Source organism: Podarcis cretensis (assembly GCF_951804945.1).
Source record: "Podarcis cretensis genome assembly, chromosome: 1".
Lineage (NCBI taxonomy): Eukaryota > Metazoa > Chordata > Lepidosauria > Squamata > Lacertidae > Podarcis > Podarcis cretensis.
Window position 1 is genome coordinate 52,451,178 of NC_137170.1, and position 15,016 is coordinate 52,466,193.

Genomic DNA, 15,016 nt, shown 5'->3' on the forward strand with positions numbered 1-15,016 from the left:
GGGCCCTAAATTCAAAGCTCCAATTAAAACTAGACCTCCTCAGTCAGCCAGCTAAAACTTAATTTTAATTATCACAGCTTATTGTCGAAAAGAAGAGGGATGACGTTTCCTGCTAAGAGTTGTGGAATTATGAAAATGAGCAAGCTGCATTTGGAAAGCTTGTTACCAGAAGTTGGCAAAACTTCTATAACACTTTCATGCTTCATAATTCTGAGGCTCATCTCAGGATTTTAAGGGGGTGAATTATGTAGTCTGACTTTAAAAAACACAAAAAAAAAACCCTTATGGACACATCTTATTAAAACCAAGGACTGAATGATTCCTGTGGCAAAGCAGGGTAAGTTTCCAACCAAGAGGCCAACATCCCACTACATCTGTTCAGAATATATGGAAGGAAATCAACAAATACGTGGATTCCTTTTGGCTAACGGTCAGCACCAAGGATCACCTGGGAAATGAAGTACATTGCCTCTCCCTACTTAGTACACTTTTTTAAGAAAGCAATTATCCTCCATACTGGAACAAGGTGATAACACACATTCTCCCTTTCCCAAATTTTCTTTTCTGTGTAGGCCCTCCTCCCTCATAGGAGTTTACAGAGTCTCCATATGCTATTAGGGGTGGTATTCTAGAAGAAGTCAGACAGACATGCTGAATGACAGCTGTCACCGTATTGCAAACAGAAACTTGTTGCTTTCACCCTCCAGCTCACATCCTGCCTGAGAGTCATGTGTAAACTAGAATGGTTTTAACACTCTTTCTACAAAAGGGACTCCAATGAGATGAAAGAGCAAAGGTAGACCAACCTCGCTGGAGGGTGCGCTTCTCTGAAGTTAACCTTGGGGTGGGAAGTTGCAGCATGCATGAAGCAGGGTCTTCTCGTGCAAAGGGACCTCTGCCCCCTCTACCCCCTGGGCCACCTAAACCTTATCTGGAGGGTTGGGGAACCCCCAGAACAGATTTAGGGAACACAAGAGAGATCACAAGAGGAAGAGTCTCATTGTGTGAGCAGATCTTATTTCCCATGAACACTCAGTACTATGTTAATTCCACCCTTAGATAGTAGACACTGGAAATTAATAATTATTCTGATGTGGGAAAGCTCCTCCGAGTAACATAATGGGGGTCAGCACAGCACCACTCCAGAAATCTCTAGTAAGAACTTAGCACGTCATGCCCACAAATAAGGCAAAAAGTAATCCACTTTTCAGGAAAGGCTGCAGAGCAGTCAAGAAGAACCAAACTTGGCCCTGCACTTGGTATGTTCTTTCTGATGACTGAGGAACTGACGTCACAGAACTTTGCTCACGAAAAAGGCACATTCATCTCATTAGAAGGACAAGACCAGAGTTATTAAAATCTGAGTAATGTACGTGCTTTGATATGTAGAACAAGGGAAAAAAATTAAGTGGTCCACTGAGACTGCCGGCAATTTTCAAGCAGTCTGCAGGGGATTGGAGGGGAGGGTTCAGAATCACTGTTCTAGAGGAAAGCAGGGATCAAATTTATCAAGGAGGAAAGCAGCAATTATCCTTTCCATCCCTCAAGGACTACAATGATGTTTCGGGTTTAATCTGGAGAGAAAGAAAAATCAGCTGCAAACCAAATCCTCCAAATGCAGCTTTTAATAGATGGTTCCAGACATCCCTTTATTCACCTTGCATTCAGGGATAAAATGCAGCCAAGTCATCCACAGATTTATTTTATTTCAAAAGTGAGAGTAAAGGGCCAATTTAACTGCTTTTCAGGTAAACACACCACATCCTGTCCCTCATGACTACATAGTTCTCAACCAGCATGGAGTCGAATGAAGGCGACACACATAATATCCTCTCAGCATCCTTCACTAGTGACCTCTAAGTGATCAAGGGACCACATGTCTGGCTAATTCTAGAGCTGAGGAAACTCTAGGGACAGTGGGATGCCTGTCAGGACCAGGTGCATAATTTGACCTAGAAATGAGAAAGCACAGGCCACATTAGCACAAGGACACACTTTTGCCTCGGCCTCCCACCAAATAGATTTTTAACCTCTTGCATTTTTTGCTGATTTTTTTCACATAGATGTCACAATGGCAACTTCACTAAAGCTTGCCATTAAACATGGGCTAATACGGTCACGCATAAAAGTTGGCCAACAGCCACTATGACTTTTAGGGAGCCCAGTCATTTGCCATAACACATTGTCGACAGCTTAATCAGATACCAGGGCACTGTCTTCTGGGGTTCTAATTACATCCCTTGAAGCTGAAATTACAGCCTGCTTCCCTTCTATACCAATAGCTTCCCACACAGAGGTCCTCCATCAGCGCAGTGAGACGGCACTTGTGCAGCATAACAACGAGGTGTCAGACCAGCTTCTGCTTGCTTTCCATACACAGAGTACTATTCCTAGGAGCATCTGACAAAGTAGTATGTTCCACATCTACCTGTGTGTAGGAAAGAGCCAACTCTTGGGAGCATTTGTTCAACCTTCTAAATAAAAAAGAATGTGGTCTGGAAGGAAAAGGTGTCCGAGAATGCTTTGCAGGTTTTTTAAGTGAAAAAAAAAAAGACTGAAATTTATAATATCAAAGGGAAACCTTGACATTGCCATAAAGAATGATATTCAGTTCTTTGAAATGGGTATCACTTCCCTTAGCAGCTAGGAGGATTCATCAGCAGGATTTTATCTATGTTTTGAGTCTGCTGGCTGTATTCCTTTCACCTGGAATTCAACACCTCTCCACTCTCCTCTGCCAAACCGATTCACACTTTATCAAGCACTAATGTTTTTGCCACCTCCACAGGGAAAGTGACCAGGGAGATGCATCCAAGTTCAGCTCTTCCAAAATGTGATGCAAAGACCAGCATCTCCAGTTCACACTTTACAGGCAGTCCAGTTGTGTCTCCTGTACCTGTGAATTGAATTTAAGCGCTACATAACCCCAAATGCTTAAAACCAGAAGCCTACAAAATGCCAGCTTTGAAGAGTGATTGCTCCCAAGCACTCAATTAGCATCCAAGTTTTGATCAGATTTAACAGCTTTTTAAAAAAACAATAATAATTAACGTTACAGGATCTAGGTATACAAGACCTAATTACTTGCATGCTAATTTGATCATCAAGGATCACAGGGAAAAGACTGGCATTCATTAACAAGCAGTGCCCCTCACTAAGACATAGATGGTATAACATGAGCTTCAGAGTTACCACAGCCCCAGACAGAAATGCTTCATCAATGCTTCCATTCCTGTTCCAGCAATTACATACAGGTGCCCTGGTTTTTCTCAGTCGTGTAAGATAGGGCAGCTGAACTGCAAGGATAGGAAGGGAGAGTCTGATACTTCTCAAATGAAAAAGAGAAAAAGGAATATTTCTCTTTAATCTAAGCTCCTCTAAATATTCTACATAAACCCCACCACAGCTGGACCTGTAATTCAGGTTTGGGCAAGGTATGTTTAGTATTATTCCCGAGTCATCCATTCATGCTGGATTTATGTTGTGCTCTGACAAAATATAGACTATACCCACTGAAATATGTTACATACAACCCATCCACACCACTGGTGCAGTTGCTTTCTATAGAAATCTCTGGGCAGAGGGCAGAAAATCAGCAGTGTGTCGAGTTACTGGATACTATGGCTCCAGAAGCAGATCAAGTGGACCCAGATTCTCACACTTGCTCCTAAAAGAGTTTTATCCAGCCTTGTACTTAAACATTCACCTGGTAGTAAGTAGCCTTTATAAGGCTGATTATAAGTGCATGGGTTTACCACTATATTTAATACAGAATAGCTGCTACCATAACCACATGTATCTATTCAGAAAGAGGTGACCAATTAGAACAATTTTAAAAAAAATCAGATGAGTGAGTTTAAATATATATATATATATATATATATATATATATATATATATATGAAAAATCTATCACAGGGCCTTTATAACCTCAAAATTCACCACCATATAAAAAAAGAGGAAAGAAGCAGCAAAGAGAGATTTCTGTGGACTTAGGCCCAAATTTCTAACTATCCATGGCAAAGTTCACAAACATTGTGAAACAAAATGAAAGTTTATTCAGGGAAAACATGAATTCATTTATATACAGTGCATTTGGTTGATATGGCCATGATGGTCAAAACAAACTACAAACATACAATGCATTCTAGTTTGGTTATCCATTGATTTAACTTTTAGAGCCATCAACTGCCATATTATGGGAGAATGCCTAGGAATAAAGGCAGGCAGACTACAGATCAGCCCAATTTCAAGTAGGTCACAATAGAACTACCCATCCCTGGGTGTCTGGAGCACCCCCAGCATAGCTGATAATTGTGTGCAATTTTAGCCCTTGCTTCTCCTCTTTTTAATTATGTTCATTCTGTGCAAGGGTACCTTGAGAGGCATTCATACTTGGCAAGGGGAATCCCAGAGGCACGTGTACACTGCTGGCCTGCATGTGCAAAACTAGATTCAAGTTGTAGCAAGAAGGAAGGCAAACAGTATTTGTGGTCAGCTCAGCCCAAAAAGTGGGGCTTCGGGCAGTGGCAGCAGTAGTAGTGGTCAGGACTTGCTAGCCATCCCCCATCAGCTGCCTACCTGCAATTGGGGTAGCATTAGGGCATTAGATCTGCTGGTCCCTCCAGCTTCTCCCGAAATGGCTTGGTCTGAGACTGGACCAGCAACATAACTGCAGCCAGTGACAACATGGGCCCCATGAAAGCAGCCCCCAAAGCAGTGAGGTTCAGCCTTAGCTGCCCTAGTAAGGCCAAATTCCTTTTAAAAATTACTGTCTCCCTCAGAGAGAGAGAGAGCGCAAGCAAGCATTACTCTGTCTTCCCATTCTCTCCAGTGACTTGGCTTACTTTCTTGAGCAAACATTTCTGCATATGTTTTGAGATTTCTGCCATGGATTCCCCAATTGTCTTCAGGACTAGTCTCAGTCTCAGCTTTCTATAAAGTCTTCTAAATAACTCCTCAATAATATATTGCCTATACTTTGTAAAAATCCCATGCACACTAATGGTGTGTGGATGTATGTGTATTTCTATCAGCCCATGGCTAAGCTCACCTGCTTGAGTTATCTGCTCTGCAGTGCACTTTTAGCTCTTCCTTTCTACTTGTGGCACTCTTGGAGCCTAGATTATGTTAGCCATCACAAATCTTCCAGTCATGGAAATCATTGGTATCAGGTCACTTGTCAGCACACACAAGAACTATACACCAAGGGATTCCTGAACTGCGGTCATGGTGTGTCTGTGGATTTGTGGTTGAAGATGAAAAATGGCACAGCTATCATAATAAATGTTAATTCTGTTTTTTAAATTGTATTTATATCACTTCTTTTATTTCTTAATCACTCAGCATCCAGCACAATGCACCACACTTGCTACAATAGGCAGAAAAATAATTAAGCAGTCCCCCAAGAACCTCAGCAATTTTCAAGTGATCTATGAGACAAAAAAGGTAAGAAACCATGCTGTACACTAAAGAAAGAGTTTTCTGTGGGTTCACATTCCTATACTGTGTGACTTTTCCAGCTGACAGACTCTGGAAATCTCCAAACCTGAAATCTGCCACTGTTGTTCAAAAAGCAACACAGAGATTACAAAGAGAGTCCCTGTGGTATAATGGTCAGAATGCCAGATTAGGACCTCAGATACCAGTGTTAAAATCCCCACTCTGCCATGAAGTTTACTGGGGTGCTTGGGCTAATAGCGCTCTCCCTCTCCCCCTAACCTACCTCACAGGGTTGTTGTGAACATAAAATGGCCAAGAAGAGAACCATGTATTTCACCTTCAGCTCCTTGGAGGAAAGGCAGGATATAAACGTAAAAGTTGTGTTTGAATATGAGATCAGTATTTCCAGTTATGTTACACAAGGCCTGAGGGCAAACAGCACACTGGAAACGACAACCCTAAGAACCATACAAATACAGTAGTGAACCTGGCAAGGATGTTTCTTCTTCCCTGATACCGCCTCCTCCATTTCTGTCTCCCAGACAAATGCCAGCAGCCCAGTTCCTTCCAATATTTAGGTGCCATGAGGGAATAGCAAGCTCAGTGTCACAATGAGGCAGAAGGCTATAGCCTTTGTTTTTGTAACCTCAACTAGTTTCAAAAGCTACTATTCCTTGTCAACAGGCAATGACACCCAGGGACATTTTGTGAAGCACTTGGTGGAGGCATGGGGTGGGTGGGGAGCTATTAACTTTTCCCACAAAAACAGGGGGGTGGAGGCACACTCACACTCTACAAACAGATATAACAACACTTTCCTTTGTTGAATGAATGTGCTCAAGGATTAACCAGTGAGAAAGAAAAAATAGTTTTTGAGGGGCAAGAACAAGAGCTGCATTTGATGTTTACAGTTTGCAATGCAGGTCAATGCTTTAGATTCTCCCCAAGACAAGGAATATGAATAGGCAGGGACAACCCTTGAGTGCATCCTCCCGCACCTACAAGTAACCAAGACGCTCTACCTTCCTTCCTATTAATTCGCAGCACCCACCAGCTCTTGATACCGCGCGTTCCAAAACCCCAACGCTGCAGGCTGGAATCCAGGGCTGCTAGTCTCATGTACACTGGCGCTGAGAAAACGGGGAGCGGGCAGAGAAGAGGGGAATCACCTCCACACGTTCCATGACTCCACTCCGGCTCCCGAATACGGCGGGGCAGGTAACCGGACTGAAGAGGTCGCGTCAGGCGATCTCCAGGACGCGCCCCAGGTGGGAATCGGGGCACCCCGGCGTCACCCAAGAACCAGGACCTGCGCCCCACTTTTTTGGGAGAGCTCGCCCACCCGCTCACCTGCGGCCGAAGATCTTAAGCCCCGTAAACCTCTTCTTGCTGTGCCTCCGCGCGGGGACCTTCTCCGGCTCCGGACACATGGAGCTCTCCGAGCTAGCGGAGGACGGCGAGCTGGAGCAGGCGGCGGCCGCCGCCGCGGCACCACCACCACCACCGGCAGCGCCGCCGCCGCCGCCCAAGTCCCTCTCGGTGCCCTCCTGCGGCTCCATGTGCCTGCCGGCTGCGCTGCTCGCTCACCTGCCCGGCAGGACGCCAGTCATTCCCGCGGGACAAGACGGCGGCGATCGGGCTCACAAGGAAGCGGAGGCGGAGGCAGCCTCTCGCCCGAGTCCATGAATCCGTTGCCAAGGCGGGCGAGAGGCGGAAAGCGGCGCCAGGCTGCCTCGTCCGAGGGCGAATCTGCGGGGCAGCTCCCCAAGAACAGCAGCAGCAGCAGCAGCAGTCAACTGGCGCGCCACAGCTTCGCGCGTCCCCGCGGTGGGCGCTGCATGCCCGTCTCAGCCCTCGGCTGCAATCCCCGGCGCGCCTCGTCGGGAAACTGGAGCGCTGCAGGAAGTATCAGCAGCAAGCAAGGTAAGCGCCCGAGGACCCCAGATAGCTGCCCGGGAAGCTGCCTCCTCGCAGCCCGAACACCCAGGCAAACGCAGGCGGCCAGCTCCACCTGCCGTTCCCACGTGCGCATTGCATGCGCAGCAGCCGGCGGCAGACCGAGGGGCGGGTCGGAATAACAACGGCCGCGCAGGGAAGGCCCCGAGGAGCGCCCTCCCCTCCAGGCACCCGGCGGGAGAAAGAGAACTGACACACGGACACATCTCTGCTCAAGGAAGGCTAGGGGACAGATCTGGGTGCAGCGTGGCCTGTGCAACTGTAGGAGTTACTTGCATCCATGGGGGATCCGCAGGCCAGCGAGGGAATTCCATCTGGGATACTGGCCTAGGACTGTGGCCCAGGGCTGGCGGGTTGGTTGGTTGGTGGCAGCGCCACGGAGTGACGAAGAAGTGCTTTTGCCCTAAGCATCTGGATTTGTCGGACCTAGCAGGGTGTTCTCACCGTTCTGCCGCTGCTAATGGGAGCCTGCCGGCTCATTTGCAGTCTCAGGCCACGTGCCTGAACAGAGCAAACAGATTGCAATACTTTAGAGGGAATGGAAGCTAAAGAGAGAATACGTACTCAAACAAACAAAAAGTTTAATTCGGTTTGGACCGAAAACACAAAGCTAAGCATGAATCAGGGGTGCCAACTTGAATAAAATATTGTGCCCCACATACACACACTATTTGAATGGGAACGCACATAAACTTTGTGGGTGTCCAGCCCCCTCAAATATTTTATTGTGGGGGCTGAAGCCCCCACGGCCCCTAAAAATTGATTCCTATGGCATGACAATAACTTTTGGCGCTGGTGATCACCTACATGCAAAGGCACTTGGTATCAGTTACCTATGGAAATATCCCTGCAAAGCAATTTGAGGTCTCCCCCCGTGAGCCAGGACTTTGCTTGTTTGGTTTGTGCCTCCATTGGTGAAAACTAAAGACATCAAGTGTCTCCAAGCAATTTTTCACATTTTGTGTATTTCCCCACTACTGCCTTTAGCCTAAGCTGCCCTGGAGCCTAGCCTTCAGCCTTATGTGAGTGCAATGTGGGGCATTATGAACGAGCCAGGGTGCAACTTCCTCCTAGAGGCTTCACTATCCTGCTTCTCTGAGATTCCTCCCTGGAATTTCCAGATTAGATTAGACAAATAGGACCTGCAACAACAAAAATTAAGTGTACTGGTAACTTCCTAGCAGAATTCCTGCCAGCCATCAAGTAATGCTCTCCTCCAGAATGCTGTGTTGCATTCTATTTCACTCTGCACCACCACCACGTTTTTTGTTTTCTGACTGACGCTCAGCATTCCATGGATACCAAGAATGCTCAGTCACCATAGGGCTGTGCCCCATTAATTGTGGTGTTTTCAAAAGGGTTTTCAGTTGGTTGGTTGGTTGGTTGGTTGGTTCATACTTCTGCAATCCTTGGGGTACATAAAACACAGGAAGCTGCATTATACTGAATGAGACAATCGGTCCATCTAGCTCAGTATTAACCACATTGACTTGGTAGCATTTCTCCAGGGCTTCAGGAGGGAGTCTCTCCCAGCCCAATCTAGACTGGGATTGAACCTGGGACCTTCTGCATGCAAAGCAGAGGCTCTAGCACGGAGCTATGGGCCTCCCCCCAAATATACCAGTCATTCTGATACCTCTTCTTTTTTCCTGTGGTTCTGTTTTGGCTTCATTTCATTTCACACACATTTCACTAATATGGAAATGATTAGATTTGCATTCCCATATTCTTCAAAACTCTCAGCTATTTTGATTAATTATCGGTATCTTTCTCTTTGGAGTTACACTTGTGTGCATCTATTTTGCCTTACATTATGACAGTTCTTCATGGCAGCAGGGCTGTATGTGAGCAGCACAAATCCCAGCTAAGGCTTGTGATCACAGTCTCACTATAAATTGGAACAGGACAGAACAAATTGCCCACAACATAACAAATTGTGGCCCACAAAACATTAGCTTGTTAACTTCCTGCTCATGGCAGGAAGAATGCTTGTGACTTGCATTTGGAAACATCTTGAGGGAGTCACAACAGGAGCCTGATACAGCAGGTTTCGTTCCTAGCTATATCAGAGAAGCTGACACAAAAAATTCACTTGTTCAATGGCTAAACAAAGCAAGACACATTCTATTCAGTGTGGTTTAATTTTCTTTTATTAGGGACAGATGGGGCTTGTCAGCCTTCTCAGTGATGGAATGCCCTCCCATCAGATGTCAAACAGATAAACAACTACAGTGGTACCTCGGGTTACATACGCTTCAGGTTACATATGCTTCAGGTTACACACTCCGCTAACCCAGAAATAGTGCTTCAGGTTAAGAACTTTGCTTCAGGATAAGAACAGAAATCGGGTCCGGCGGCGCGGCGGCAGCAGGAGGCCCCATTAGCTAAAGTGCTTCAGGTTAAGAACAGTTTCAGGTTAAGAACGGACCTCCGGAACGAATTAAGTACTTAACCCGAGGTACCACTGTATATGACTTTTAGAAGAGGCAGCCCTGTATAGGGAAGTTTTTAATGTTTGATGTTTTATTTTGCTGGAAGTCGCCACAGTGGCTAGAGCAATCCAGTCAGATGGGCAGCATATTATCTATTATTATTATTATTATTAAAAGTGCTGTAGCATAATAGGCCCTTTATCTTGCACAAAGCCCACACCCCCTGCTTTGTAATCTCTTAAACTGTGAGGCTGGATTTCTGGTTCCTGACTGTGACACAACAGATACAGCTTTGCTTCAACTGAATATGCTCAATATGTACTCGTGTTTTTTTAAAAAAATGTTGTTTGGATTCTTCCAAGGACTACATGAGTTATATTTGAGCTAAGATTTATTTTTCTGCATCTTTATATGGTATAGTTTCATTGAAAGCCTTAAAAAAAAGTTGGCACAACCCTAGCATGTGTTTTGACATCTTATGCACACAGAACCTGGCAAGAAAAGGAGGTCACCTGGTCCAGCCCATCAAGTTTTCCCAAGAGGAAAATAATCTCATACCGAGTGCAGAACTATTATCCAAGTTTACAAATCTCCAGTAGATCTCTTACCCAGTGTTATAAATCTCTGCTGTCTTAGAAGTCTGATAAGTGTAAGAGCAATCAGTATGAAGACACCACTTGGATTAAGAGTTTAGATGCTTCAAGCAAAAAGCCAGGAAAAGAAAGATGGAGAGGAGTGGGAATCCCGAGTTAACCACTGAACAGTATTGGGGGGAAATGTATATCCCCAAATATGGTAGCCACTTCCACTCAGGCTGCCCTCGAAGACTTTTCAAGCAGCAAATGTTCTTATAATAATAATAATTGTATTATTTATATGCCACCCATTAACATAGCCAAAGCCAGATTATGCATGGTGCAATTGGAGTGATTGCCCCCGGGGCTGTGCCTTTCATAATTATTATTTTAAAGTAAGTCTCTAGCCCTTCCAGAAGGCAAGTTGTTAATCAAAATGTGCAGCCTGACTACAGATAAAGAATTTCCTGAAGTCAGGGACACAGGTTTTGCATTGCTGTGTTTCATCATGCCACTGCTTTTAAAATCCTTGCCATTTCATGAGACAGAGCATAATGAATCGAGTTATCCTTGCAGCTAGCCCAGACCAACTCAGATGTTCTCGGGAACATTCAACTAAGAAACCATTCCATCTGCATGAGTGCTCTCAAGGGGATAAATTCAGACATCTTCAGTGGGTCACAGGGTATGTGTGTGAGGGAAGATGCAGTACAGTGTGGTAGAGTGGAACGTATGGAGTGAACAGCAACACATTATGTTTGTGGCTAGACATTCCCCTCTCCCTCCATCCCATTGCTTCTTGCTCTGAATAGTTGCTTGCTGTCTGTTTTGCTTTTCCCCTCTCACCTAGATCTGGTATTCAAAGGCCTACCACTCTGTGGTTTTAGAAATGGAAAGCTACGTACCACTTTGCCGTATCGCTCAACATGCAGACTATTTATGCTCACCAAGGGAGATGGTGACTTCACCTAGGAAACCCACACCTGTTCCCTGGAAATGGGAGCAGCTGTCAACATCATCACTCTCTCAAACCCACACAACATACACACACACACCTCTTTCCTTTTTTGCAAAGCAAATGAACTTCACAGCCAGCTCCTTCCTTTCTTCTTGAGTTTTCACACATCAGCTCACTGGGAGCCCAGCATAAACGCAAGCCAGGCCAGCTCAGTACATTTTGCTGTGTGAGGCAAAAGGCAAGTGCGCGCACACACACACACCCCTATTCCATGTACAGAAGCCAACTGGGCAGGCAGCTAAATCTTACTTTCAATACTGGCAATGGGGTAGCACCTTCTACAGCACCCAAGAGCAGCAGCTAGTGTCAAGGGTGCAGAGCAGATTGTGTGGCACCCTCATCTCGGTCCACTCCCCGCCATTCAGCACCCACCACCCGAAGCGACTGTCACACAACATTTACATGCCACTTGTTAATACCTCAAAGCAGTTCACAGAAATAATAATACCATTTCGTCAGTAAAAAGGTTCTGCCTGACAATAGTGTGAGCCCTGGATGGGAGCAAGTTTGGAGAGCATCCTTGGGGAGGGGAGGGAGGTCATTGATGGAACCCTTCCAGTTCCAACCACAAAAAAAGTGTCAGGGGGAGAGCCCAAAACACACCCTCCTTACTCCCCACAACAGTATCTAGGAAGAAATGAGGACACCCCCTTTGCAGCTCCATCATGACAATGACTTCTTGAGGGGAAAACATTCAGGATTCCTGGAACCGCATTTGCTTCCCCACCCCCATTTCCTCTCCTCTCAGGACACCCTGCATCCTACCAGCCTCTCGGATATATGTTAAAGCCATTAGCACGAGAGGAGGAGCAGCCTGGCCGCCTGGTCCCCTACTCCACACAGGCCTCCCTTCCTCCACGTAGGCGGCGAATGGCCCCAAGGGGAGGAAGGGATTCCATGGCAAAGGCCCTTTCCCTCCACAATAGCAGGATGTAAACAACAGCTCTCCGTGCGAGAGACCAGGGCGTCAGCCCAGACGGCGAGAGGAAATCAGCAGAGTCCCAGCCTGGCCGGCCGGCAGTACCTGGCGGCGGTGCTTTTCCCGGGGGGGCTCCGCGGGACATCCCACGACCGGTGCCACCACATCTGCCCTTCGGGGACGGGCAGGTCCTCCTCAGACCACCTCGGACCTCCTCTGCGCCGCCTCGCCGCCCCTCTTCCCGCGGCCGGGCTGCGGAGTCATTCCCGGCAGGGCAGACCCTCGCCAGCAGCTCCTTGCCATCAGGTCCGCAGCGCGGGGCACACTGGCTTTGTTCGCGCGCGCTCTCTCCACCCTGTTCCTCTTTTTATGGGCTTCCTGAAGGGCTAGCAGGCAGCCTACCGCCGCACCACGCTGTGCAAAGCATACACGCGCACCGATTCCCAGCCCTGAGCAGCCCACGTTGCTTCTCTCAGGCGAGAGAAGCCTCGACGCCGAAGCCTCTCTGCTCAGACTTGGGCAAGTGGCAACAAGTTCCCGTCCTACAAGTCTCTCTCGGGTGGCGAGAATTCTCCCTCAGGGCAGAAGCGCCTCCTTACGACAGCGGAGGAAACTCCTCACAGGCTTTCCCCCGTTGGGAAATGGCCATCTGGATGCGTTAGGTCAGCTACTCCGGCTACACACCACAGAGAGGCCATGGTATTTCTTCCCAGAAGCACGCTCGCTTCCCTTTCTGGCCCTTGCCCTGCTAACCAATGAAGGGCGTCGGCGTATTAAACACCTTGACACGTTGGGCTGCCTGGTGGGGGGACAGCAAAGAGCACCCCTTCTCAGCAGCAGATTTGGGGTGGGGTGGGGCAGATCCCTGCACAGGGTGCCAAGCCGAAGGGGCTCAAAACTGAGAAGATTCATAATTGAGAAGATCCATTTGGCCTCGCACAGTGTGGGGAAATACCGGTAGATCTTTTGGGCCTGATTTGTTAGTCTTTTTGAGAAACGGCTGGGATTCCTGAGTACTGAAGCTGAGCACAGGTGTCCCTTATTAGGCCTTCAAGGCTAAGGCTAATGAGAGTGGGGTGATCCATGACGGGAGGGGTGAGTGCTCATTATCTGTAAAGCTCTACCAATTAAGCCCTATGATTGGGCATATCAGGTCTTATGATTCGGGTCAATTTTGCTTAAACTCGGAGTTTGGGCTATTGTAAGACAATAGCAATGTGATCGTGCAATGATCACTGCTACCAGTCATGCTGCCCAACTGAAATCTGTTCTATGCTCAGGAACCTCTTGCTCAACTTGCGCCACCTGGAGTGCTAGCTAATTAATAACCAGACAAGACAGTCTTGTTGCTTTCTTTGCTTCTGAGTAGCTTTAACTTGTGTTGTCATTTGAAGCCTTTTTCTTCGATGAACCTTGTTTTTTAAATAAAGTTTTTATGTGTTTTTGAAGAACAGTTTTTTGTTTGAGCTCTTGGACCTGTTAACCTTGTCTGCACCTTAGAGATAGGCCTTTCCTCACACTCAGGGTGCCATATTACAAAAGATTACCAAAGTCCACCCCTGACCCTCTCCTAAGTAAAGGTACCAGTGCTATTTTTCTTGAAAAAGTGGTGCAGGAGCTTACCATTAACTTCTCCCTTATTCTCTTAGAATGGCAATTATTATAAATTAATTTGGAGATGGTATTTAGCACTAGTCAGATTAAATCAAATAAACAAGGAATATTCGGTGTTATGTTGGAGGGGATGCCAGGAAACGGAATTATGTTCACATGTGGTGGGGGTGTAAATATGTAAAAAAAAATATTGGAAAGGGTGTTTAAGGAGATAACAGAAATGACTAGGTTAAAGCCGACAAAAAGTCCAGAGGTAGCATTATTATCAATTTACGATGGGGTGGAAGGTTCACAAGCTATGAAGGACTTGCTCATAAATTTACTGACAGCTGCGCAAATTATTATAGCTAGGAAGTGGAAGTGGCAAGCAGAATATAAAACGGAAGAGTGGTATAAAGAGGTGTGGGATATAGCTATTAATGATAAATTAGCATGTGCCATTAAGGTAAGACGGGGAATATGCAGGAGAAATTATTTTGAGGAGATATGGAGGGTGTTTGTAGAATTTGTACAGTTAAAACAGAAAGGGGTCAAACCATCACAAGAGGTGTTTAAATTTTGGGAGGTTGGATAGTTGTAATGGAATGGCCTCGGTGGTAGGGTGCACATCTTTATTCTTATTTATTTATGATTATTACTTTGTAAAAAATAATTTTTTAAAGAATGTGTTAAAATAATTAAAAAAGAAAGAATGGCAATGGGGTGTGCCCACCTGAGAGGTGCCGGAGCTGAGCTCTGCTGAGCTCCGGTTGGGGAAAAAAGCCCTGCATAGTACCAAGGCTGGCCAAGTTATTTTGGCACCTGAATCAGGAAATCCCACAAGCACTATTTCCCAGCAGAAAAAATACACTCTTACTATAACTAACAAGTTGCTTGTCCTCTGTGATGTCCAAAATCATCTGCCACCTCACTCTGACTTTTACCTAGCACTTTAAATATGCTTTCTATGGACTCGTCTGCACTAAACATTTAAAGCAGTATTATAACACTTTAAACAGTCATGGCTTCCCAGCCACCACTACCCAATAATTCTGGAGGCTGTAATTTGTCAAAGGTGCCA

General features: G+C 46.1%; 1 protein-coding gene across 8 annotated transcripts in view; it reads right to left on the reverse strand.

The window, feature by feature from the left end:
- The window catches only part of DGKZ (diacylglycerol kinase zeta), a 138,673-nt gene that overhangs the window by 102,337 nt on the left and 21,320 nt on the right, over positions 1-15,016 (reverse strand). For 2 of the 8 annotated variants that reach the window (XM_079950833.1, XM_079950832.1), the window contains exon 1: positions 6,793-7,023. The exons of 3 other annotated variants lie outside the window; for them this stretch is intronic. In XM_079950833.1, the coding sequence (XP_079806959.1) occupies positions 6,793-7,001 (209 nt within the window). In that variant the 5' untranslated portion in view covers positions 7,002-7,023. 3 more of the 8 variants (XM_079950835.1, XM_079950837.1, XM_079950834.1) reach the window with 3 other exon arrangements.